Here is an 18,334-nt window from a genome sequence, read left to right as displayed (position 1 = left end):
ATTAGGACCCATTTCTGAAATATTTACCTAAATTATTAGTCTATCCTGATTACAAAAATAATAGATGTTCATTGTAGAAAAGTAAAGAACAAAGAGGAATACCAAAGTCATCTTAAATCATATTCTTTTTCACAAAATACTTTTTATAAAATTGTACAGCATATATAATCTTTTATAATCTACCTTATTTTCTTATCAAAATAAAACTGACATTTCCCACAAATTAAATATTTTCCTACAATATAATTTTTAAATGGTTACATATAGATATCGAGGTACCAGAATTTATTTCATGTCATTTATTTATTTAAATCTTTTTTGATTTTTAGATTTTCTTAGGGATAATTTTTAATATTTAAAACAAAAACCAGTTCTAAAGTTTAACTTTATTCACTGAATTTTTCTTTTTTTCACTTGACATGTTTTATTATAAATTTTCACAAACCCAAGGAAATGGCAGAAACTTTCTCTATATTTAAAATCCAACATAATATTGAGACTTGAAAAAAAACTACACATTTACCCTTGCAAAACTGAGTTGGAAAGGAGAAAATAGAATAGACTGTGGTTTCTAACCACATAGTTTCAACTTCTGAAAAGAAATGTTACCCCAAATTCATCATTTTCTCTTTTCGTTTCAAAAAATTTCAAATCTAAGAAATGAACAGCATTTACCCAGATTCACCGATTGTTAATATTTGCCACACTTGCATGCACACACATTTTGCCCTTCTCTTATTTCTCTCTCCACACACACACATATGCCTGTGTATATGCCCCCTCATACACATTCTGCTGAACCATCTGATTGTAAGCTGCAGACATCATATTCACTCTTAAATACTGGACCATGTTATTTCCTAGGAACAGAGATACACTTCCATATAACCACAATACTATTATCACTCACAAGGTATTTTATATTGATATCATCCAATATGTAATCCATATTCAAAGTTCCTAACTGTCTCAATCATATCCTCTACAGATTTTCTGACTGAGTACCTAATTAAAAATGACATTTAGTTGTCTTTTTTTTTTTCCCCAAACGCCTTTAATTTAGAATAGTTCCCCCACCTATTTCCTGACACTGGCTTTTTTGAAGTGGTCACGCACTTTCTCACAATGCAGATTGGTCTAATTGTTTCCTCATGATTAGTGAAAAAAAAAAAAGGGGGGTGGAGGGAGAACTTCCATATGCTCCTATTCCATCCACCGCTTATTTGTACAGCCTTATTTGCTTTCCTTCCTGTTACTAAGGATGAACCATTCTTCATCCTAAAGTTGGTCCTTCTGTTTGTACATTGTATCCCAATCTCTTTAATCTCCTCAAGGAAATCATTCCAGCACTTATCCCCCCCTTCACAACAGCAGTTCTTCATTCTCCTTTGGATCATTCCCATCTGCATACAGACATGCTATATAACATCTACCATCTTAAACAAACAAACAAAATCCTCCATTCGACTGCACATCCCCATCAAGCTCTTGTCCTCTCTCTCCTTCTTCCCCTGCCCTTTATAGCAAAACTCCTCAAAAGGATTATCTAAACCACTGTCTTTGTTTCCGTTTTCTTTCGTCTTCTCTCTGAAACACACTCACAGTTTCCTCCACACCAACTATACCAAACCAAACGGCTCCTGTCCAGGTTACCCATGCTACCCACATTGCCAAATCCAGCAGACAATTGTCAGAACACATTTCTCTTGACCTATCAGAAGCATTTTTAATACAATTTGCATATCTCCTTTAAGTATCCAACCCCACCTGATTGGATACTCCCCTTTTAAACACCTTCTTCCTTGACTTCCAGAAATCATGCTTTTAGTTTTCCTCCTACTTCACTGGCAAACTCCTCAATCCACTGTGTCTGATCCTCCTAATCTCTCTCAGCTCTAAAGCCTAGAGTGCCCCAGGGCTCAAAGTTCAGACCTCTTCTCCATATCCTGTCTCATTCAGTCTCACAGCTCTAAATAGCATTTATTCATAGAGCACCCATACAGTTACTTCTCCAGCCTAGCCTAATTTTCAAAGGTTATTTTAAAATCTCATTCTTTTGACTATTCTAAAGATTATATGTTCCAAAGTATCCTTTTAAAAACTTGCTTCTATGCACTTGCAGGGCTTTTTAAATAATAAATCATTGTAATGATTAAATTTGACCCCTTCGACAGAAAACAGATCAATGGATTCCTAAGGATCAGGGAAGAGTTTGTTACAAAGGGCATGGGCAAGTTTTGAAGAACTTTTGTACACCCTGATTATTGTGGTGACTGCATTTGTCAAATTTTGGGGTGAGTTTTACTGATTGCAAATTATACTTCAATAAACATGACTTTTAAAACTTCAAAAATAAAACAAAACCAAAACAAAGTCGTTCCTTCTAATGGCCTATAAGATACACAGTATAGCCTCTTGAATCCAACTGCCTAACTCTTCTTAGCCATCTACGCTAGCACATGGCTTCCTTGTCATGTCCTGCATCCTCCAAGCACACTCCCACCTTAGGAACATGCACTTGCTGTTCCCTCTTCCCTCAGAAAGCTTCACAGCTTACTCCTCCACTTCCTTCTTGTCCCTGCTCAAATGATACAGCATTAGAGACGTCTTCTCCGATCACTTTACAGAAAACAGCAACCATTTAAAAGTACCATCAACCTATTTTGGTATTTTCTATCTCTTTTACCCTCCTTTATTTTTCTCCATAGCACTTGCCACCTGACATATCATTATACCTTTGCTTATGGTCTTAATAGCTCCAATCTGCCTCCATGAAGACAAGGACAGTATTTTATTCATTGCTGTAACCCTGGTCCTTAAAACAGTACCTGGTGCACAGTAGGCACTGAGTAAATATTTGCTGCATGAATGAACATCTAAGACTCTAAGAACCTATAAGGTTAATGTTTTCAGAAAGAACAGAGCTGCATCTAACTCAGTAGTTAGGTTCTTAAGTGAGCAGCTAAGGTGAAAATACAGTTTTAAATTATTCTGGAAGATTCCTTAAAAAGGTGTCAAGTTTGAGACTGATATATGATCTCTTAGTATATCCAAAATGACCATTTTTCATTTAGAATGGAAAAAAGTGTAGATTCTCTGGTTGCACACCAAATGAAGTATTTGGTAGAGATCACATATAAGAAACATATATTTAAACATCAGTATCACACACTTGGTGCATCAAGAGGCTTAAACTAGAAAAAGCACTTAAAACTGAGATTGCCTGAGGGACTAGTACACTCCTCTCTCCATATCCTGCTCACTGGAAGGCCCAGATTCATTTAGTGGCAATTTTAAAGTACTTAAATACTATTTGTTCTTAATCCATATAATTGAATTCATTTAAGTTAAAAGCATGTATGATGCAGTTAACTTTAGCACTCACCTATATTCCCTAATTAATATTTAGGTGGGAATTATTCCCACAAAAGAATGTGTGTATACATAGCTTTAAAGAAGGCTCTCCATCTCTAAAAATTCCAGTAAATAGCTTGCAGTGCAATTTGAGACACAAGAATTTTATACTTATACTGCATAACCTGCAGTATTGAAATAGTTACTTTCATTAAACTTTCATTAGAATCATCAGAATTTCTTCACTAATTAAAAGTTGAATATGAGAGAAACCTGGATATGACATCTATCACTGGTCATCACATGAAGCTCCAGTGAAGATCTGGCTGATCTGGTTGGAAAATAGGTAATTAATCAACTAGACAGACAGGGTACAGTCAAGTCCCATTTTGGGAACTTCAAATTACAATACCTAAGAAATACTTAAAATAATTGTCATCACTTTCACCATTTCCAATATTTACTTTCCTGGTAATATTAATTACAATAATTCACAATAATGTTCAATTCACAGTGTCTTATAGAAGTTAAAGTTAATTTCAGATTTCAACCCTCGCTGTTATTTGCCATTATATCTTTATAAAAGGTTACAGAGAAGGGGACTGGAAGGTTTTAAAACAAGAGGAGCAATCAATTTGACCAGAATTACTTGGCAACCCCCCCCTTCTCTTAGCCACCTATTGTCCCACAGATTAGGAACTGATACTGTTTGCAAATTTGAACATTCAAAACGTGTAATTACCTGGATGAGCGCCTTGATTCACTGAAGATACAAAAATCATCTCCATCATCCCAAATTCTACTTGACGCCTTTCTATTGCCACCAATACCACCGCCACCACTGCCACCCCCGTGAGATTTATTAGCATGACTCCTGCCTCCTCTTCCTCCTCTAGAAGACCCCTTTCCACCTCCTTTGCCTGGCTTGCCTTTTCTTCTCACTGAAGAACTCATTTTCACCTGCAAGAAAAAAAAAGGGATATAGACATCATAAAACTAGACAAGTATAATAATCCTTTGTTTGTCAAAGTTATGGATATAGCCTATTTTAAAGAAAAAAAAAGAAAATGCTTACTTTAAAAGGGCCAATTTAGGGGACGCATAGTTAAACTGCTTCACAAAGTATTTACGAGCACATCCCCCTCATGATTAATATTTAGTGACTTTCTCTGACAGATTTCTTAACCAGGATATGTAACAGAAACACAAGGAGAAGTTTCAAAATACACATGCCTACAACTCAATCCTACACTTGAACTTGGTTAGGTGTGGTTTAAAAAATTCAGGTTGAGAAGAGACGACTACATTAAGGAAAAGAAAGGATCTCATACAAACAACCTAAATTTACTCTTCAATAAACTAGAAAGAACAAACTAAGCCCAAAATAAGACAAACTACTACACTCAAACTAAGCCGGAAGTTAACAGTCTGCATAACAGGAGCACCAGAGTGATAGGAAAGAAAGAGAAAAGAGCAAAAGAAATTCAAAGAAATAATGACAGAACATCTCTCAAATTAACTGAAAGACAACAACCTACACATCCAGGAAACTCAAAAGACTCCAAGTAGGATAAATACAAAGGCACATTACAGTGAAAACGTTGAAAGTTAAAGACAAGGAGAACTCTTCAAAGCAGAAAGAGAAAAACAACTTGTCACTTACAGGTGTAACCCCAATAAGATTAATAGCTGGCTTTCTGGCAGAAACAATGGAGGCTGGAAGGCAGTGACATAATACATTCAAAGTACTCAAAGAAAAACACTGTCAGCTAAGAATCCTATATTCAGAAAAGCTATCTTTTAAGAATGAAGGTGATGTTAAAACTTTCCCAGATAAGAGGATAAAATTTGTTGACAGCAGATCTGCTTTACAAATAAAAATACTAAAGGAAGTTCTTCAAGCTAAAGTAACCCTAGATGATAATCTGAATCCACAAAAAAGGAGCACCAGTAAAGGTAATTACATAATTACCCAAAAAAGTGTAAATGCATAATTTTTTCCTTTCTTTGCATAACCAATTTAAAAAGCAATTGTATAAAATAATATGTATATGAAGTAATATTGGGCCTATAATATTTACAAATGTAACATATTTGCTAAAAACAGCACAAAGCAGGTCAGTGGGAGTATAGTTGTATTGGGCTAAGAAACTGACTACGGATGGTGAAATAGTAACTATAACAAATGTATTTTTGCATTTATAACATTAACAGATGTAATATGTGTAACAATAATGCCCTAAAATGGAAGGGAAAGGAATACAACTATATGAGAGTAACATTTCTGTATGTTACCGAAATTGAGCTAGTATAAATGTGAAGCTGATTCTGATGTGCTAAGCTGTATATGATAAATCCTAGAGCAGTCACTAAAAAACAAACCCAAAACTCAAAAATAGTGGGAAAAAAATCATTAAAAAATTAAAATACTGCATTAGAAAACATTCATTTAATGACTTAATGCAAAAGAAAGCAGTAAAAACACAGAAACAAAATAGACATGAGACATATAGACAACAAAAAGTAGAATGGCAAATGTAAATCCCACTATATCAATAACAACATTAAATGTGAAATGATTAAACAATTCAATCGAAAGACAAATTATCAGACTGTATAAAAACATGATCACTTTAAATTCAAAGATATAAATAAATGAAAAGTAAAAGGACAGAAAGACAAATTATGCAAAGAGCAACCACAAAAAAGCTGGAGCGGCTATGCTAAATCAGACAAAACAAACTTTAAAGCAAAAAATGTTAATAGAGCTAAAATGTAAGATTTTAGGGCCTAGGTTAACTATATGAATAGGGTTTCTGTGCTCAGCCATGTGATCAGAATGGGAGTATTGGGGAGGAAAAGATACGGGGAGTGCCACAAGTTCAAAACAGGTATCTTTGAGATGTCTTTTACATATTCAAGTGGAGATATGTAGAAGGTAGTTGGATATACAAGTCTACATTGAGGGAAAAGGTAATATTATTTCACTTAATTCTCTAAAACTCCTATAAGGTAAATATTTTCTGTATTTTATAGAGGAGGAAACCAGAGTACAGATAAATTAGATGTGTCTAATATCACCAACTATAGAAGCAAAGTCTGGAGCCAGAGTTTGAAACAATCCATTTGACTCCAAAGCTGAAATTCTTTCCACCATACCTGCCTCTTACCCGTCAAGTATGTACTTTATATCTTCAATTCAAAATTTAGTGTTAAGCCAGCCCCATCCCCCTTTGATTTGTATCCAGATCTTAATTTATAAAGGTAACTGAGTGCCGACAAAGAGATCAATACCACTGAAAGAGAAGTTTAATGTTCCTTACAGCTCCCCTAGAAACAAGATGCATGCCGTGCCATGGTGGACCACAGGGGGAAGCACCAGTGTCAGTTAGGAGGCAGAACAGAACAAGGGGAAGGCATAGGCCATGGTCTTTCTTGGGGTTTCCAGAGGAAAGGCGAGGCAGGACAGGGTAAACAGTTTAGGATTGGTTAGTCTGAGTAATTCCCACAGACTCTGAGGCACAGGGGCTATTCCTAGTTGCCCAGTACCTGGCCCGAGGTTGATTTCAGGCAGAAACTACTGGCTTATGACAAAGGAGGTGGTTGGAAGTAAAGATATAGGACTGGTTGGTTTGCATATGAAACGCATGTTCACCTGTGAACTGTTAATAAGCTAGCTCCTGGAATGGTAGTTTCTTCCTGGCCAGCTAGGCCCACAAGATGTCAAAACATCATAAACTATAGAAAATTTAAAATATGACTAGTACACTCTTTCAATCAAATTTAAAACCCCATCACTACAAGTTTCCTCTGACTCCATATCCTCCTAGGTAAGAACATTGTAAGAAAGAAGTCCAATATCTCAAATTCTTCTGTAAATACAGTAGTACATATACTTACAACAATGTAACGTCATTAAAAGCTTAACAGGAGACCAAAAAAAGGGGGGGATAAACTCAATTCTGTAAAGTAGTGCATCAAATAACTACCTGTTATTTCCAAAAATCAGAAAAGAGAAAGGAATATAAATCAAACAGAAAGAGCAGAACTTCATCACAAAACCCGTCCAGCCCCCATAAGTTTGTGTAGTAAGAAACATTAGAAATAAGCAAGAAGATATTTTGCTCTGATTCTTAAAGAAGAATGTCCAGCCAACCAGAGCAAGCCACAGCAAGCTGGCCTAAAGAGCGATCAACAACTTGTCTCACCAATCCACAAAATGTTATCTTTACAACTTGATCTGAGATCTGCTCTCAAAATTTTGAATAAAGACTTGCGGGCTTTATCCAATAAGACTCTCCCCCCAGCATTTTCCAGTAAACAGGGATCAGGTTGTATAATTCACATGGATAGATTCTATTTCATTTAGCCTGGTAAGATATCAACTATCTTTGCTTAACCTGGACACAGGGACCTATGTTTGGCTGGAAGAGTATCCTTTGTTTCACACCCAACTTTGGCTCCCAGGAAAAGCACTGAAAACTGACTACAACACCACTCTCCTCCCAGGCAAATCTCTGATTGACCCCCATATATCCAGGTCCATGCAGATACCCAGACCCAGTGCCTTCTTCCAGCATACATCGTAGCCAGTCTTCTCCCTAAAAAGCCACCAATTAGAGGTGGATACAGAAACAGGAAACGAAGCCTGAGCCCCTCCAATCCAACACTTCATCCCGCTCCGAGGCTGAATTCAGCTCCCCCGCCCCCAGTCTGAGCGTGAACAGCCTCAGCTGCCGACCCTTGCCTGGCTCGGTCCCAGAGACTGGGATCCTGCTGGTCCAGACTCACCGACCCTAGCCAGAGAGGTTGGATCCCACTGGGCCGGGAGGCTCCTCAGACCCTACACACCCAGGGAGAGGGAGGCGGTAGAAGGGTCCGCACGCTGATAAGCTGGGCGACGCGCAGACCACGCACACAGACATACGTCCCTTGCCCGCGGAAGGGGAGGCCGTCCCAGGCTCGCAGCGCTTCTTCCCAGGGTGGCTGTCAAAACCCAGAGCTCACCGACAAGGCGCCCCGCCTGGTCGCCGCCACCCAGCCGGACCTCACCTGGAGCGGCTCCGCAGCAGCCCAGCCGCAGCCGCACAGCCCTGGCGCCTTCTGATTGGCTCAACCTCGGGCCCTGCCTTTCCGCTTCCGGGGGAGAGGTGCCTGGTCTCCCTAGCAACCGAGTCGCACCGGCGCCGAGTGCTACGGCTTGGTTCTCTCCAGGCCGCAGAGCTGGCGGCCCAGGGGGAATCACAGACACCAGAAAATCTCTCCAGCACCTGTGTGTCAAGTGAGTGTCCTGTCCTCCCAAAGCCCCGGACAGGAAGGGCCCCGTTAAGTAAAACTCACACTGAGCCGGAGCTCCGCCCCGGGCAACTCCGATACCAGTGCGACGTATTTCCTCAGCGTCTACACTGCAAGTGCAGTGGGGACGCGGAATGTCCCTAGTGTGCGAATCTGGAGACCTGGATTCTAGCTCTCATTCGGCCGCAGATCCGCTGTTGTGACACCTTAGGCAAGTGCCAGCCTCTCTGGTTTCGGTTTCCTCTCTGTGGCCAGTCTGTCTTAGGTTGCCTCCCTGTAAATCTAACATTCCAAAGTTTCTAACGTGGAACCATTTAAGGGCAATTGAAAACAGCTGGTTTCTGGTTTGATCACGTTTAGTGCTCTGCTTAGTAAACATTTAACGATTGCTTCCCAAGTGCCACTCATTCACTAGACATTCAGTTCCTACCAGTAGGTACTAAGCACTGAGCTGGACACTAGGGTGAGAAGAGATTTGACTAATCCAGACCCAGAGGAGTGGGTCTGAGCGGGGACTCTGGCACAAAAGCTCTGTTTTAATAAGGCCCTAAGTACTAAGTAGGGACAGGCCCAGAGTGTTGTGGGGGCTTCTATAAGAGTCTGAGGGTGAGGGGAGGTAAGAAAGGCTTTGCAGGTGATTCCTCTGTCTTCCTTTATGCCTCTCTCTGAGAAAAATTTTCAACCTTGTATTCCAGTTCACTGATTTACTTTTAAATGGTATCTATTCTGCTATTCAGCTCTGCTAAGGAGTTTTATTTCAACAATTACATTGCTAATTGATTATTTTTCATAAGCATCTGTCCCTGTCTCAAGGCTGCTATACCCTCCTTTTCTCTCTTATTTTAAAGTCCTCTGCCTATTGTGTTATTAACTGTTTCCTCAAAGGCAATGAACTTCCAGCCTTCTCAACTGGCACTCAGATTAATTTTTAAATTAAAAAAGATCAGTTCTCTTGGCCCACCCACAGAGACTCTGATTCAGTGGTGTCAGGTAGGGCCTAGGAACTTGTAAGGCATCCCAGAGGTTTCCGATGAATGAGACACACTTCAAGTAACACTCTATTAGACTATTGTTTACTTACCTTCTCCACATATGTTTTCTTCAGTATTGGAAAAACTTAAGTTTCTAATGTTTTAGTCCACTAAGTGTCCCAGGGCTCTGAAGCATAGGTTCCACACACACCCCTACCTCTCCAGTCCTGTGGTTTTCTTTTTCCCTTTTTCACCTGGTCTCCATTTCAGTCTCATTCTGTTTGGATCCCCCTCCCTACTTCCACCTCTCCTCACTCTCTTTATTTTCTATTTCCTCCTACTGTCAAATCAAAGATTGCTCACTCCACCATACCTGTGAGACAGTCAATAGATCATATATAGGCTACTCTAAGAGAAATAAAAACTTACACATGAATGTTCACAGCAGCATTATTCCTGACACCCCAAACTGAAAACAACCCAACTGTCCATCAACTGATGAATGGATAGACAAAATGTGTTATTTTTATACAATGGACTATTCAGCAATAAAAATGTTGAAGTATTGATACATGCTACAACATGGTTGGACCCTGAAAACATGCTAAGTAAGCTAATCACAAAGGACCACATATTGTTTGACTCTATTTCTATGAAATGTCCAGAATACACCAGTATATGGAGACAGAGAGTAGATCGGTGGTTGCCAGGGGCTGGGGAAGAGGATAGGGGGCAATTAGGGTAATGGAGATTAACTGCTAATGTTTACAGGATTTCTTTTGGGGGGGTGATTAAAATATTCCAAAATTAGATTGTGGTGACAGTTGCACAACTCTGAGTATACTTTTAAAGGGTAAGTCTTGTGGTATGAGAATTAAATATTAACAAAGCTGTTATAATAAACAAATACATAAAAATAGATCATCTAGACAAAATTATTTATTTCCTCAGGACCCTACACTAGACTATGGAAATACCAAGTAATCATGATATGCTTGTGATCATATGAAGGGAGTCTATTTGGTTAGCTCTTAAAGCACACTTGTTATAGGTCTTATGACAAAAATATTTACATTTGTGTGACTTTTCTTAAATCTTTTAAAACAGCTCCAGAAGTATTTAAGATAAACTTTGTATTTCCAAATGGAGACAAGTATGGTAAGCATACATTTCAAGTACTTTCTATATAGACTAAAATTAAATAGCTTGAGTACAAAACTGAGACTGTCACACTTATAAAACTACTACTGAGATATTAACTCCATTAAATAAAATAACCTAGAAATACTAATAGATGAATAGATTTAAAATCTAAATGATAATGTTAAGTGTAGACAGTATGCCTTAGAAACCCATGGGAGAGCCATACCCATATGCCAGTCTTCCCGGCCTTTGGGTCTCAGTGGTCACACCTTCTAGGTCCATGGAGCCCTTCATCTCCGGTCCCAGTGGTTTCCAGTGCTAGAGAGCCAAAGAAACCCACAGGGATGCAGTTCTGATAAAGCCTGAACATAAATACTTTATTACTTAGTCAAACAGGGCTCCCGTCTATAATCTTCAGTATTTCTCTCTTGTTTAGATGGGGACTGTACAAGAACATCTTCTGGAGTCTTTGAGAGAAATGGAATAGGTATTCATACCACTCCTAATGGGATTGTCTACACAGGAAGCTGGAAAGATGACAAGGTATTAAAGTTATTTTGAACACTGACAGTGGATAAGTAACTCTATTAGTTGAATGATTCCAGGCATTTCAGCATTAATCAAAAATATATATGAGTAGGGGGGTGGGAAGGGACAGAGTGGGAGTTTGAGATTTGCAGACACTGACAGGTATATGTAGAATAGATAAACAAGTTTATACTGTATAGCACAGGGAAATACATTCAAGATCTTGTAGTAGCTCACGGTGAAAAAATATGAAAATGAATATATGTTTATTCATGTATGACTGAAAAATTGTGCTGTATACCAGTAATTGACACAACATTGTAAACTGACTATAACTCAATAAAAAAAGGAAAAAATTTTTAAATACATGAGTAGACCATACAGTAAAAATAACAAATGATTGTATTTAATATATATGAACACATGAATAGTATTAGATTCATGCAGAGAGCTAATTATCATCATTATCATCTTTTTCGTTTCCTATCATTGAGCAAACTTAACTCATTACACAATTTTCTCATTTAATCCTCATAGCATCCTCATGAATTAGATACCATTAATATTCCTATTTTACAATTGAGGGAAATCAGGCTCAGGTTTCTTGCCCAGCTAGTAAGTGATGAAACAAGAATGTTTTTGGTTCTGCTCAAATACACATTTTTGTTCTTAACGTAACTTCCTTGTGCTGTTTCCTGGGCTAACTAAACTGGTTGTCCTTTAAGATTTTTGATATATTCAAGGTATCTTGAGGTCTCCTGTTATTATCATCATGGACCCCCAAGATGTTCCAGTGCCCCAGATCAGAAACACTGACCTGCTGAGCTTCACAGAGAGATACATATAAAGGACAATGATTAAAATGTTATTTTATGCAGATAAAGGGTAATACAATGACAGATTAAATAATAACTAAGTGGATGATAGACATATGTGTACATTTTTAAAATGTTCTAGGGAAACAGAAGGTTACTGAGGTCATTTCCTTTGTTACAAACAGATGAATGGTTTTGGAAGACTTGAGCATTTTTCTGGAGCAGTATATGAAGGACATTTTAAGGACAATATGTTTCATGGATTGGGGACTTACACATTCCCAACTGGGGCAAAGTACTCTGGAAATTTCAATGAAAATAGGTAAGCTTAAAATAAAAAGTCATTGTAGTTCTAAAAGATTCTTTTCAGGCACATTTGTTTAAAATTTAGGGAATGCTAAATACCTTTTGTAATGTATCTAGTTAAAATACATTTATAATATATTTCGTAAGAATTGTCATGTTGTATTTTGGGAAAGAAAAAATGTTAATGAGAGGCTAAGGCCATCATGAGCCTCTAAAACAAAATATCATTCTTGGTGCTAATTTATTAGACTTTTCATTTATTTCCTCTTGACTCCTCTATTCCTATAGAACTTTTTGTAGTCGTACTGGAAATGGAAAGCTTATTGCAATTATTGAGAATATTTAGGCCAAAATTATTTTGACTTGAAATATACTGATAAAATTTTTTTTTAGTTTTAATTTTTTTTTCCAGTTTGAGATATAATTCACATACAGCAGTGTATAAGTTCAAGGTATACAGCATAATGATTTGACTTACATACATCATGAAATGATTATCACAATTACGTTTAGTGAGCATCCATCATCTCACATAGATACAAAAGAAAAAGAAAAAAATAGTTTTTTTCCTTGTGATAAGAACTAAGGATTTACTCTCTTAACTTTCTTATATAACATAGAGCAGTGTTAATTACATCATGTGCATCACATCCCTCATACTTCTTTATCTTATAACCAGAAGTTTGTACCTTTTGACTACCTTCAACCAATCGCCACCCCCACCCCCAACCACACATCTGATCTCTTTTTCTATGAGTTTGTTTGTTTTTTGAAGTATAATTGATCTTCAACACCATGTTAGTACCTGGCGTACAACATAGGGATTTGATATTTCTATACATTACAAAAAATGATCACTACCATAAATCTAGTTACCATTTGTCATTGATAAACTTTTTAAAAAAGCAGCCTTGGGGATAATTTCGTAATTTTTTATTTCATTTTGACTTGATATGTGTATACATTTTTACTAGGCTAATTTTTAAAATGTAAGCAAAATTAGTTAATTTTCAAACTGTGAAAATGTACCCACTGTCGTCCTTTATGAGCATATGATTATAAGAAAAATGAAAGTGAAGGGAAACATTAGCACAGCTTTATAAGCTTAACCCTCACACAGAGCAGTACACCATGCCATCCAGAGGCTCATCTTCATTTATAAAACTACCCCTTCATTACTTCCAGAATTGAAAGTGCAACCTAGTTGTTACAAAGTAGTTGATACATATTCAGAAGGGTAGAAAAGTATTCTGATGCCAAGTTTTTGACAACAACATATAAACTTTTTCCACTGATATTAATAAAGGGAGAAAACTCTAACCCATGGGATAAAGGTCTATGTGGTTATGTGAAGTGATTTTTCACCACTCCAAAGAGTCCAAGAAAACACCAGCTTAGAGCATAGCACCTCAGACACAGTTAAAGGTCCATAAATATTTGTTGAATAAATGAATGAACTAATTAAGCCAGATAACCAATATAAGCTTTTCATTTTTTGACTGATTGTCTTGGTTTTGTATAAATTAAACATATGTGATCTTAAAATCTTAGACACCAAAATTTGTATAATGACAATATTTGTTTGGAATAGTAGTATTTTTTTTGTAGGATATGAAAGCAGGATGCCAGGTTTTAAATTAGAGTTTAAAGTGGAAAGATATAATTCTTCATACATAGTATATAATATACTGGGCAATTTTATATCTGGACTGTACATTTTTGCTCTTGGTTAACAGACAGACTTATTTTTCACTCTTACAGGGTGGAAGGTGAAGGACAATATACTGACATCCAAGGACTAGAATGGTGCGGTAACTTTCATTTCACAGCTGCTCCAGGCCTGAGACTAAAGCTCCACATGTAGATATTCTGCATTCAAGTTTTAACGTGGTAATTGAAGCTTTTAGTTGTAAGAAAAACAACTAAATCTGTCATCTGAAATAACTTCATACACGACCTACATATTATAATTTTGCCAATAAAACCATCACTCACTTATGCCTTTTTGAACTTTCTTTTCATTATCTTATAACTAGTTTAAAATAAATTATGTGATTTAATTGAGAGTTTGCTCATTTTAATAAATGCAGCCAAACTATTCAGATCTTGACAAAGTCAATTTCCAATCCTGTACCTGAGTTTCGTCATCTTTAAGAAGTATGTCTATATGTTAAAGGAAACTACCCAAAAAATGAGGACAGTCCACAGAGTGGGAGAAAATATTTGTGAATCATATACTGATAAAGTTTCTAGAATATATACAGAACTCATATATATAAATATATATATATATATATTAAAAAAAGACAACCCAATTTAAAAATGGGCAAAGGCTTTAAATAGACATGTCTTCAAAGAAGATACAGAAGTGTCTGATAAGCAAATGAAAAGATGCTCAACATCATTACTCTTTATGGAAATGTGAATTAAACCCATAATAAGGTACCACTTCACAATCACTAGGATGGCTATATTAAAAAAAGAGAATTACAAAGATTGGCAAGGATGTGGAAAAATTGGAAACCTCAAACATTTCTGGTAGGAATGAAAAATGGCACAGCCACTGTGAAAACAGTTTCTCAAAAAACTGACATGTAATTACCATATGACCCCACAATTCCTATGTACGCACTCAAGAGAACTGACTCATATACAAGTGTTTATAGCAGCATTATTCACATTATCCCAGTACTGGAAACAGCCTGGATGTTCATCAACTGACAAATGGATAAATAAAATGTAATAAATCTGTACAATGGAATATTATTCCACCATAAAAAGGAATGAAGTACTAACACATAACATAAATAAACTTGCTACATAAATAAACTTGAAAACATTGTACTAAGTGAAAAAAGCCAGTCACAAAAGGCCACATAATACATGGCCTTTTATATCAAATGTCCAGAACAGGTAAATCCATAGAGATAGGAAATAGATTAGTGGTTGCCAGGGATGGAGGAATTGGGAGGCACTGGGTTTCTTTTTGGGGTCATGCAAATAGTCTAGAATTATTTGTAGTACAACCTTATAAATACTAAAAATCACTGAATTGTTCATATTAAAAGGGAAGTTTTATGTAAGTCATATGTACCGGAGAAAAATTCACCACCCCAAAATGGGTCTTTGGCATAAGGAATAATTTAGGGTGATTATTTTTAAGAAATAGAAGTCTTCTGAAGTCTTTCTTTTTCCCTCCCCCTTAGCTGCCTAAAGAATTTAGATAAAGGACCTGTTCCCAGAATAGAGGTATACCAGACATACCTGCAAACACTTTAGGCTAGGTGGGGGCAGGGAAACTGCAAGGCCTAGAGTTTCAAGTTCATTCCTGTCTCACTGTCTCAGCATGGCCCCACAAACATTTCTTTACCAAACTTTTGCTTTTCCATCTCCACATGAATTGTCTTCCTCCCCTCTGAAGCCCCAAACTATTACCTTCAATATCCTCTTTTGTCTTTAGCTGAAGATGGTATTTAAGGTGAAGGCTTTAGCCATTTTAGTGAGCTACTCAGTTTTCCTGATTCTCTCCCATGTTATGTTATTAAATTTCTGTTTGATTTTCTCCTGTTACTCTGTCTCATGTCAAATCTGTAATTCTTAGACCAGCCAGTAAAGCCTAGAAGGGTAGGGGAAATTTTATTTCTCCCTGACATGGGTGAATTATATCTCAATTTTTTAAAAAAGTAGATCAGTGTATGCTCACATAGTCTATGCCTAGAAAGCTGCAATATCTTTAAGATAAAATAATTTTTAAATTACCAAAACAGTACATGACAGCTACATATCAAAAATTAAAATAAAGACCCTACTGTTTTTGCTGAAACTATTTTTCCCAAACTGACCCCCTAAGTGGTGTATGCAATAGGTAACTTCTGTATCATACTTCTTCCCTCAAAATCTTGGGAAAATTTGCATTTCTCAATATATCATTGCCAAAATTTTTTTATTTTTATTTTTTGTTGTACTACTATAAATCTGGGTTGAAATGTCTTTTAAAATATTGAAATTAAAATGGTATTCTTGGTAGTTTGTCATAATAATAGCTTTGTATTTAATTTCAAAAGACGCTATTTTTAGGTGTTCAAAGATACATTTTAAAAATTAGACATCTCCGGATATATTGCTTAGCATTAACTGGTATGGTTTTAGAATTAAATATTTTTATTGAACTGGAGTTTATAAGGAGATAAATATTGGACAAGTTAAGATAAGGTGAGAGGATGTTTCAGGGACCAGGACAAATAATACAAATTCAAAACTTCTGGAAAATATAGAAAAATATCTGCTTTACTGCAAATTAAATATTTTCCAATATTTTTCTTCAAATTATTTAAGGTAGGAAGATATATACATTGCTTTAAAGATACTTACCTTTTAATTGATGTATAAATAACCTTTCAATGCTCAAGTTTCCAGTTTTCTAAGATACCAAAGTCATTCCTCTTAAAAACAGTTTTCTTTCTTTTACTCCTTGAAACTAAGTGCAGTTCAGTTATTTGATTAGTTGATGCTAGAATCTGACCTGGAGCTTATATAATTAGAAGACACACTAGTTTTCCTCATTTAAAAGCCTAGTTAGCATATGACAGTCTCGTTTCCGGGGAAGTCAAACCTCTACTGCTTCTTTTTATAACCTTTAAGTTAATTCAGAATCCACATAAGCCTTGATCCGAGAATGATATAATAACCACAGCAAGCAACATGGGGTAAGTGTGTGCTTTTATGTGCTTTGAGAGTCATTGAGAGGGCAAATATTTTCATAAGAGAAGAAATCCCATAAACCCTGACTAATTTAGATTCAAAATTGCTAATTTTTATTTAAGATAGTCATTTAAAGAAATAACTTTTTATTCAAAAGTTGTAACAGTTTGTAAAATATTCATTTTCTTGCTTAATTTTTATATGTCATAATCTGCCTTTGTAGGTTATCAACTAATGAAATGTTTAGACTGAAGAGTTTTGCATATTTACATATTTAGTTGAAGCTGAGTTAAATTTTGAGAGCAATCTTAAAGAAAAGATGGCTGAATTCTTGTTTTACAGGGCAAATAAATCCAATATGTATATGCCTCTTTGGGATTAAGAATAAAGAATGAAAAAGATTAGGAATGGAGGGAGGTTAATTTATGCCTTTCATAACACAGAAAAGGGATAGAGGATTCTATCAGAGTTCAATCCTTTATGTGTAGAAAGATATGTGCTAATTAATTATACAGGAATATTAGTGAAAATTTCTTAAACCCTTGTTGGGGGTTTTGGGAGCATGATAAGAATTGGGTTTCACTTGAAATCTTTCTATTCTTAAGTGAGAATAGGAATCCATTATAATTATTATTGGAATTATATGGGTTTTTATATGTTGAAACAATATTCTGAAAAATACAGAAATCTGTCTTTGTATAACCCTTTTGTCTTTTTAAATAGCTTCTTTCAATACAAAATTATATTTGCTGCAAATGGTATAGCCATTTAACTGAAGGCACTTCTGAAGGATTTAACAAAAAAAAATCAGAAATTTATACTAGAGAAATAACTTTTTTGACACATTTATTCTAAACAGTTCCCATGAACTTAAGTAACATCTACATTTTTTGCTAATATACCATGGGCTCTGAAAATGCAACTTAAACCAGTTTGAAATCTCAGAGGCTTTTGGAAGGAAGATGATCATACCATTCTTAACTTTCAATACAAATATAAAGGTTAACAGATAAGTGACTTGAACAAATTTCACATACATTTGATGATTTGATTTGGGACAGAATTGATGAGATTCCTGAATTCTTTTTTCTCCCTCCTTCCTCTCTCTCCCCACCTTCCTCCTCCTCCCTCCTTTTTTCTTTAATGGCTGGAGTTCTTAACCTTTTTTGGGGTCAAGGATCACTCTTTAAAAATTTTTATAAACCAGCCCATCCTCTCTGC

The 18,334-nt window shown here is 36.2% G+C and overlaps 3 protein-coding genes across 7 annotated transcripts in view; 2 read left to right on the top strand and 1 right to left on the bottom strand.

Moving 5' to 3' along the window:
* Positions 1-8,458, bottom strand: part of DHX57 (DExH-box helicase 57) — a 45,545-nt gene extending 37,087 nt beyond the window's left edge. Inside the window, exons 1-2 of one of the 3 annotated variants that reach the window (XM_006215560.4) lie at positions 8,407-8,458; positions 4,097-4,314 (exon numbers count right to left, since the gene is read on the bottom strand). In XM_006215560.4, the coding sequence (XP_006215622.1) occupies positions 4,097-4,308 (212 nt within the window). In that variant the 5' untranslated portion in view covers positions 4,309-4,314; positions 8,407-8,458. Of the gene's footprint in view, positions 1-4,096; positions 4,315-8,145 lie in introns of all 3 variants that reach the window. The other 2 variants (XM_072937879.1, XM_072937880.1) reach the window with 2 other exon arrangements.
* A 36-nt stretch (positions 8,459-8,494) lies between these two features.
* MORN2 (MORN repeat containing 2) lies at positions 8,495-14,410 on the top strand. 2 transcript variants are annotated; one of them, XM_006215561.3, is made up of 5 exons: positions 8,495-8,635; positions 10,728-10,778; positions 11,200-11,306; positions 12,292-12,428; positions 14,174-14,410. In XM_006215561.3, exons 4-5 carry the CDS (start codon positions 12,292-12,294, stop codon positions 14,274-14,276), a joined length of 240 nt encoding a protein of 79 aa, XP_006215623.1. In that variant the 5' UTR covers positions 8,495-8,635; positions 10,728-10,778; positions 11,200-11,306; the 3' UTR covers positions 14,277-14,410. The 2 variants fall into 2 exon arrangements, with proteins under 2 accessions (XP_006215623.1, XP_015104427.1); XM_015248941.3 differs by lacking the exon at positions 10,728-10,778 and having other exon boundaries at positions 8,513-8,635.
* A 2,595-nt stretch (positions 14,411-17,005) lies between these two features.
* ARHGEF33 (Rho guanine nucleotide exchange factor 33) overlaps positions 17,006-18,334 on the top strand; it is a 69,814-nt gene continuing 68,485 nt past the window's right edge. For both annotated transcript variants that reach the window (XM_031684996.2, XM_031684997.2), the window contains exon 1: positions 17,006-17,118. The gene's annotated coding sequence lies outside the window, so the exon portion shown is untranslated. The remainder of the gene's footprint in view (positions 17,119-18,334) is intronic.

This window comes from Vicugna pacos, chromosome 15 (assembly GCF_048564905.1).
Source record: "Vicugna pacos chromosome 15, VicPac4, whole genome shotgun sequence".
Lineage (NCBI taxonomy): Eukaryota > Metazoa > Chordata > Mammalia > Artiodactyla > Camelidae > Vicugna > Vicugna pacos.
The sequence above is the reverse complement of the archived record's forward strand: the minus strand, read 5'-3'. Positions and strand labels throughout refer to the sequence as shown.